Genomic DNA, 9,440 nt, shown 5'->3' on the forward strand with positions numbered 1-9,440 from the left:
GTGGAAAGTAGAAAACTACGGCAGGCAACCCAGCATACAAATGTTTTAGCATCACGTAACGACAGCTAATGGAAACTCTGAGAAATTGCCTCTATTGACTAGATTGTATCAATGATTTTGTTTACATATATGGCAAGCCAAGTTACTTTGTATTCTTTTATTCCGATATCGGAATTGAATTTCTTTCCGATATCAGAAATTCATTTCCGATATCGGAATTAGAATTCTCGTTATCAGTAATTCAATTCCGATATCGGAAATTCTAATTCCGATATCGGAAATTCTAATTCTGATATCGGAATTAGAACAAAAATTCTTGATATCAGAAATTCTAATTCTGATATCGGAAATTCTAATTCCGATATCGAAAATTCTAATTCCGATATCGGGAATTAGAAAACAATTTCCGATATGGGAAATTAAATTCCCGATATCGGAAATTCTCTCTACTCATTATTTGCATTGCAGATTATACTTCATTTCCGATATCGGAAATTGAATTCTCGATATCGGAAATTGAAATACCGATATCGGAAATAGAATTACCCATATCAGAATTTGTTTTCTTATTTCCGATATGGGAATTAGAATTTACGATATCGAAATTAGAATTTCTGATATCGGAATTAGAATTTCCGATATCAAAAATTAATATGAATTCCCGACATCGGAAATTGATTTCTCGATATCGGAAATTGAATTCCCGATATCGGAAATTAGAATTTCTGATATCGGAAATTGAATTTCTGATATCGGAAATTAGAATTCCCGATATCGGAAATTGGAATAAAAAGTAACTTGGCTTGCCATATACATACATAATTACCTTAATTAACGTAAGTTTTTCTCCAGCTCGGTTTACTAAGTAGGCTTCACTGGATGGATGGCCTATTAGCAATATCCGGTGTATTATATAGTTCGAAACTGAGGTCCTTTAAGTGAGCATGAGTTTTTGAGTCATGTCTAACCTAAATAATACAAACGTGGTCGAGCGACCAATTTATAGGCGGAGACGAAAGCGTTAACAGTTTACGTTACATCATACGATATCAGCTGTCTTTTCCATGGTATCGACACTACATTGAAAGCAGACATTACAGAAGGTTTATACGTTTCTTTGACAAAATTAGAAGAATGTCAGTTTTAGAAATATTTGTCTTGTGCATTTTCTGCATATGCTTTGCTGCGACTTCGCCAGTAAAAGACTGTGTTAATAAGGCAACGACAGGTAAGTCTTTCATTATCGACTGTTTCCTGGTTTCGCGGGCACGGGCAAATTTTCCTCTTCGCGACTCTTTTAGTCTTTTATATTCGGACGTTTGATAGATGTCTCTCCTCGGGATTAGGGCAAATGACTACTGGGGAGGGGGTTAATTTTGCTATAGTTTATATCGGAAAAACACATTTGTAGTCAGAATTATTACCCTCATTGACAAAATTTTTCTGTCTGACACCCAGAGCTAATCCCTATTGAGATTCCTCCTCTAGACTCTTTTATATTCGGACGTCTGATAGATGTCTCGTCCGACGAGAGACATCTATCAGACGTCCGAATATAAAAGAGTCTAGAGGAGGAATCTCAATAGGGATTAACCCAGAGCCTCACTCGATTTGCCCTCTTCTACTTCTAGATGATAACTTCAGTTCACTCGATTGTAACGTTAACAATGTAGCTAAATAATTACATGTCCAATGTAATAAGTTAACAGAAGGAAGGATATCAAGTCATTGGTGATTTATATATACCCAGTAATTGAATAAAATGGTATTTGTTTTACCATAAAAGTATCAATGTATGCTATAAAATGATTATACATGATTTACATGTATTTGAATCCTTTTAATAAATTGATATTGGAAAATTTAAATATGTAATGTTTTGTAATGCAAACCTTCTAAATCAATAATGGAAGATTATAACAAAATTGACAGGGTTGTAAAAAAATTAAAAACAGAAGAGCATATAAATACATTTTGTAATGTAATTTATAAAATTATCTTTAAATATCATACATGTACATACATAAGACATAAAAAACATTTTTAATTACCCAATATACCTACATGTATCTATCTATGATTTTGTTAATTTTTCATATGAATAACATTTATAGGCTAAACAAAACCTCAAAATACAGTTGCATGCATAACAAGATTTCAGCAAGTATGTATTACTATGCATAAGATGTGTATTGAGGGCTAAATGAAGTCTTATCAAATAAAATACATGCACATTATAAGGTAATATACATTTTACATACAAACAGTTCTAAACAAGCTCTTTTTCACAATATGTAATGTACACTAATATAACATGGTACAATTAATGAAATGATCTTATAAAACAAGATACCATATCTTATAATTATGTTCTATTTCGTTATTTCTAATGTTTCATTTGGAGAATGAATACTGGATGGATCTATATTATAGGCCTAGTTATGATATGGATTGTTTAGGCATGTTATATCAAATTTTATATGCAAATGAGCAGGTGCTTGGGTCGTTTTGATAACATATTTTAAAAAGTTTGGAAAATTGGTATTTACCGGGAATATAGATTGCAGATTACTCTAAAAGAGGTATGTTTTATCTTAAATCAGTTAATATGAAGAAGTGTAGTGGATATTCCTCATATTTTAATTGTAACACCAAACCATCTTTCAATTTCACTGAAAAATATGGGAAATGTCTCGCCAAATTAGGTAGTGTTTTGAATGGCGGTACTTTTTAAAAAATTGTCAGTAAATATCTCAAATACAGTCATACAGAATGATGAATGAATACCATACCTTTCGATCAAAGTGCATAAATTAAAATTTCAGCACATCAATCGAGAATCTCAAAGCAAAATGTCTCGTGTACCAAAAGGGGGTCCGCTCGCTGTATCAAAACCGGAAGTGACGTAATGAGGAATAAAACTGGTCTATTTTTAGCTTGCAGTCATGACGATAATTTTTTTTATTGTGGACGTACCCCCCAAAGGCAGGCCTTGTCAGAAACTGACAAACATTGAATCACAAGGAATGCATATTGAAAATATCGCAAAAAACATGTCAAATTTGTACCAAATGGGGTATGGTCACATTAGCTCTTCTACTTCTGGATGCTCTTCCGTCTATATAACGTTAGGCTGAAAGATCTTCAGAGAAGACTTCTCTTCTTCGAAGAGCGCAAATCAAGTTGAGCTTAGGGGTCTGAGGGGCGGGACCAAAAGGGGCCAAATAGGTTTTACATTAACCGTTTGAAATATGACCCGCAGGATTAGTGTTTTTTTAGGTCAAATGTGTTTTCCTGATATTCCGTCTTTGCATATTACAGAGTTAGCTCCCTTGCTAGTAGGTATCAATTGTTACGTCATTATTTTGTGAGGGCAATTCACTTTGTTTTCTCCGAAAAGTATGACGTTACCGTCACAAACACATGACGTCACAATCAAGACCTACCCACAAGGGCAGATAACTCTGTAATATGCAAATACATAATAGGGGACAGTTAATTTTGGTTTTGTTGTTGAATGTTTGCAAATTAAAGAAAATTGAAATTTTAAGCATAAGCTTACATAATTAGGTAAATATTTTTTTTCTTCTTATTTTTACCATTTCATAATACAGTAAATATCAAAAAGAAAAAACAATAAAGTTCATAAGTGATTTTTACAAATTTGAACCGACTTTGCAATGCTCTTTCTGTATCAGCACTCAGGTGACCGTCAAAACCTCTTGTTTAACTGGCTCTTATATATCAGTGACACATATTTTTCCAATAATTATAAGTGCTTGATGAACAAAAATTGGCTAAGTATTGACCAAGTTATGGCCTGATGAAAGAGGATATATATATAATTAGGCTAGGTATACATAGACATTTCCCAGTCCGCTCTATAAATGTCCTCTCGCCTCTAATGGGTATGTCTCAATAACCAAGTCAAAATCACAAAACATATGCTTGTGGTGCACATGGTACACAGTATCATCCATAACTGTGTTCACCCAAAATCTCCTTTATAGGTGTTATATCCCTGTGAAATAAATATTTGCATATCTACATGTACTTGGATAACAAAAGTCCCAAAACTGAATTGCACATGTCATGAAAATAAGGCCAAGTTTACATACAATGATATTCTATTTTACAGCTAAAAATGTTACAGTAGTAGTTGGTGACTGTGACATGACTGGAAGTACATGCACCTTAAAGAGGGGTACCAATGCATCTGTAACGGTCACCTTTACTGCAGGTAAGTTAAATCAATTGTTATCCATCCATTTTCTCACTACACTTATTAGCTCACCTGGTCTGAATCGAAGGACCAAGGCCCTGCCAGGGGCATTCGGGCAATGGTTAATGTCGAGCCCTGAACTTCTTCTTAAGTTCTACTGGTGCGATTTGGGGGGAAATTGCCTCAAGTGATCCTGACATGGTCCCAACAAAGTGTGGTTATTTTTTGGATTGATCCGAAATCCAAGATGGCTGCCATCTTGAAAACACATTTTGAAATTTTTCTCAAGTTCCATAGGTGCGATTTGGCTGAAACTTGCCTCAAATGATCCTGACATGGTCCCGACATAGTATTGAAATGAAATGATCATGAAATTATCTTGACGAAGTGTTGTTACATCTCTGGTTTATCTCAAATCGAAGATGGCTACCATGACACCATATCTTTGTTGTTATATCTCTGGTTTATCTCAAATCGAAGATGGCTCCCATGACACCATATCTTATTAATTTTGATTCCTAAGACTATTGCCAATGTAGTCGGATGACTGGTAAGGCCCTTAGGCCTCTTGTTAATCTTGATTTTAGTGTTACTCTCATTTAAAATTCTAAATGCATGCGCAATATCATTAAGGTTTATAATAAAGACCCTTATTCTGTAATTAGCATTGACTCATTACTATTATGCAGAATCAGAAGATCACAAAGCTGTTGCCAAGGTTGAAGGGTTGATAGCCGGTATTCCTATCCCATTTAATGTGGGGCATTCTGATGGCTGTGCTTATGCAAAAAGTGGACTATCATGCCCCATGGTGAAGACGAAAGTGTATACATATCGTCATTTGGTACCTGTATTGAATTCTTATCCCAAAGTAAGTGAAAATTTCTCTACATTTACAACATTACTGTTCTTAGGTAATCATGATGTTTTGTCTGTTGCTGTGCAATGTTCACTATGTGATACAGATCATACAGTTTGTATGGACATGCACACAAGGGGTTGATGCCAAAAATGGTCAGTTTGGTTATATTCATATGACCAAATATATCTTTGAAAATTGATAATGGATATCCCTCGTATTTAAATGGTAGCATTTATTGCTATATGTGGTGGTACAGATTAAATATTTTGTAAGAGCTTGTGATAAAACTAAATAAACCAGGTGAACGGTTCCCTGTGCCTTTTGTATTGATTTTAGCTCACCTGGCCCAAATAGTCACTCATCTAGGCGATATAGGCCTATGGGCCCTTTGTTATGATAAGCTTATGTGAGACTTAAATTAGTGTATACTAATAACGATCTCACCAAGACATCCTGTATTAAATTTGATTTTGTTACTTCTGTTTTCAGATTTCCTTGACTGTGGTTTGGAACCTTATTGGAGATTCAGAATCAATATTTTGTTTTGCTATGGGTGCTCAAATTAGTGATTGAATAAGATCTTTTTGACACAAATATGCCCAAATAACCTCTTTCTTCAAAGAAAAAAAAATGTTCCCAATTCAATTTTCAGAAAGAAATTAAACCCTTTTGACTCTATAATTTAGAAATATATCTTGAAAATACACTATAATTTAGAAATATATCTTGAAAATGGACTATCTCATTAAAATTTGATGGGGGGAAAAAACTGGTTACATGATCAGATTCGGGTAGCTCCTTGTTTTTTTCATTGTGAATGTGTACATAAGGGGATGCAAAGGTAGAGGTGTGATTGTTTGTTGTACACATAAGGGGAGGGAATGCAATTGTAAGGGTAGAGGTGTGTGTGTGTGTATGTTAGGGTCCAAATATCAGTGTGTTACTTGGTACATTGTGCACAAAAATGGAATGAGACTGAAGATACTATAGCAGGTTGGTCTTCAAAAATAGAGGATATATTCAATTACAAGCTCATTTCACTATAATTGTAATTATCGATCAAGTTACTCTGAAAGAATAGGTATATTTGCTGTATGTAAATGTTCTAATTGTTTTGTTCTGTTTTTCTTTTGAGATGAATGATTTGTTATTAACTAAATACATCAGAATGAAACCAGTATGAAAGAATTCATCCATAAATTTCACCAGATTTTTTTTTATTACACCAACATTTGAGTCTCCATGACTACTTGTTTGTTTCTATAGGAAAAGGTAATGAGATTAATGGTTTAGAGAACAAATCTTTTTTGTTTGATGCTGGCAGTATTTACAAATCATTTGTTTTGTTGGTCAAGATCCGACATAATTTTGATTTTTTTTGGTACTAACGAAGGGATGTGTATTGTTAACAGGTATTGACTGTTACATTTATTTGTGAGAAAATTTATGAATTACTAAAAATTAAAAATCTGTTTTCTCAAACAAAGTGTTCACAAAGCCATCTATGCCCGATTCCCAGGGTAGATAACTCTGTAAAAATGATACAGATAAAGCAGACAGAAAAAGTAGTGTAGGGGATCACAGGGACTTTGTGCCTTTTTAGCCCACCATCATCAGATGGTGGGCTATTCAAATCGCCTTTCGTCCGTGGTCCGTTGTCCGTCCGTCCGTCCGTCCGTTAACAATTCTTGTTACCGCTATTTCTCAGAAAGTACTGAAGGGATCTTTCTCAAATTTCATATGTAGGTTCCCCTAGGACCGTAGTTGTGCATATTGCATTTTGGGACCGATCGGTCAACAAGATGGCTGACAGGCGGCCATCTTGGATTTTGATAGTTAAAGTTTGTTACCACTATTTCTCAAAACGTGCTGAAGGGATCTTTCTCAAATTTCATATACAGGTTCTACTAGGACCCTAGTTGTGCATATTGCATTTTGGGACGGATCGGGCAAACAAGATGGCCAACAGGCGGCCATCTTGGATTTTGATAGTTAAAGTTTATTACCACTATTTCTCAAAAAGTACTGAAGGGATCTTTCTTAAATTCCATGCATAGGTTCCCCTTGTACCCTAGTTGTGCATAGTACCTTTTAGGACTGATGCATAATGCCTTTCAGGACTGATTGGTAAACAAGATGGCCAACGGGCCGCCATCTTAGATTTCATTGTTGAAGTTTGTTACCACTTTTCTTAGAAAGTACTATAGCGATCTGTCTCAAATTTTATATGTAGTGTGTTTGAAAAAGTTTGAAAAGCAGGGAAAAGATCCCTCTTTCCATTGTCAGACAAAGATCATTCTTTGGTGGGCGCCAAGATCCCTCTGGGATCTCTTGTTAGTAATCATAGTTATTTAATATATACCTATGGATGTAAGGTGATGGGATTTTGTACCATATCCCTGATACACTATATTTTCTGGTACGTTTCTGATACGAAAATTTCATCAATGCATTTTTTTGCTTTGATTAATTTTGTCATCTGTACATTTTAAATGTTATTAAGTTTTGTGATAATGTGTACTTTTCTCATTTATAATACATTTATTTTCTCAAAATGTCCACAAAATTGTTTGAAATGTGATTTGTAGGATCCGCTATAGAGTATGCTGGGTATTAAGTCGTTGAGTAAATTGATATATAAAACTGAATGAATGGTTATGATGTGCAGTAAAGAAATGAGGATATTTTGAACAAAGGTAAATTAATTGGTACTTAATACAGAAAATTATGCATTTTAAAAGCATTTAATATATGAATTTGATATTATTTTTCTGAAAATGTGCAACTTAGTTTTTGTTTTCTGGAGTCAGACTCCATAGTAAATCCTTGTGTTGATTATATATTCAATTGGAAGATTCTTACCCCGTTCACATCACATTTGGGTTAACAGGTTGGCTAATGTTATTATAACACATACCATGGCACAATACAATGCATTGCCAAATGCTTCTTGCCATGTTTAGCCTCTAATATTATTTGAAGTACCAGAGTACACAGATATTTTTGAGAAATACATGCACAGCTGAAGCATTATTTTATAGATCTGATTAATATTTATCCTATATAAATGTTCTCCATATTATCAGATTTACAATGTAAAGTTATTGGTTTACTGACATTTAACTTTTTACTTTGGTGTAGTTTTTCTTGGCCTTTTATATGGATAGTGCTCATATATACTAGCTTTAAAAATAGTGCTACATAATTAGAAAAGAACAATAGCTTTTTGAATTATGGCTGTGTTGATATTATTAAATAGAGTATCGCTTTAACATATTTGTGAAAAGTCCCATGGCTATTGTTGTATGAAAGTCCTATTTTTCTTCACAAAATCTCCATTGGTTTGAGACATCTTTTCTTGTTTCTCCTATCCATCATCAGCATAATATAAATAATGTTAATTCATAGATCTGTCTACCAATACTGAATGATTCATTCCATTGTTTTTTTGACAAATGATTTTCCATATTGTCCATGAAGAGATTATCATTTGTTTCACTCTTTTATAGATGATATTGATATACATTGATGTACTCAGACTCAGACTTTATTTCATATATCTTTCTTAGGTAAATTATTTGGAAACTACATATAAAGGAAAAAATGAACCCACCAACAAAACATAAATATATATATATATACCAACAAAACATATATATATATAAATGAAATTACATTAATCAAATTGGTTATATGTAGTTGTTGCAGCATTTAAATGTTCAACTTACTCCAACTTTGAAACTGGTTTGAAAGCAAATAAATTTTTGTAGTAAAATATCTGTACTTGTTTTATGATTTTCATTCTCCACAAATCACTGATGACCATATAATTGGTGGGCTGTCCGTTCCCAACATCCTCGATACTCCAAGGGTTACTATCACTGACATTACATCCACCCCTGGATATCTAATAGTAAAACTGAATGCAGTTCAGGAGAACAAAAATGACCATTCACAGGCCTGCAAAGACTTTATTAAGATTACAAAAAGAGCGATGCCAAACTTCAAAGCCACACAGTCAACCAGTGTACCCTTAAAAATAACCTGTGTCTTATGTTGCTTCTAGTTTTACTACGAGATAGTCCAGAGGTGGATATAATGTTAGTGATATATATAGATTGGAGTATCGAGGATGCCGTCTCCAACAATCTAATAATTCTAGGGCCTCTCGGGCCGACACTAGGAAGCAAAACCAGGCTTTAAATGCTAACGCTTCAGTGTTCAAGGCTGCTTAATGGTCCAAGGGGCTTGCTGGCTCTATAGTTGTCAAGCATTTTTGTTTTGACCAAGAGTTGTGGTGGCTGTAACGCTCCTACCTATAATCCAATCCTCCTAGTCTTGAATTTGTCCCTATAG

The 9,440-nt window shown here is 34.1% G+C and overlaps 1 protein-coding gene across 1 annotated transcript; it reads left to right on the plus strand.

Moving 5' to 3' along the window:
- Window positions 1-1,004: 1,004 nt before the first annotated feature.
- LOC138318607 (NPC intracellular cholesterol transporter 2-like) lies at window positions 1,005-8,863 on the plus strand. The gene is made up of 4 exons (XM_069261112.1): window positions 1,005-1,228; window positions 4,139-4,240; window positions 4,912-5,093; window positions 5,574-8,863. Exons 1-4 carry the CDS (start codon window positions 1,135-1,137, stop codon window positions 5,655-5,657), a joined length of 462 nt encoding a protein of 153 aa, XP_069117213.1. The 5' UTR covers window positions 1,005-1,134; the 3' UTR covers window positions 5,658-8,863.
- Window positions 8,864-9,440: the final 577 nt, after the last annotated feature.

This window comes from Argopecten irradians, chromosome 3, assembly GCF_041381155.1.
Source record: "Argopecten irradians isolate NY chromosome 3, Ai_NY, whole genome shotgun sequence".
Taxonomy (NCBI): domain Eukaryota; kingdom Metazoa; phylum Mollusca; class Bivalvia; order Pectinida; family Pectinidae; genus Argopecten; species Argopecten irradians.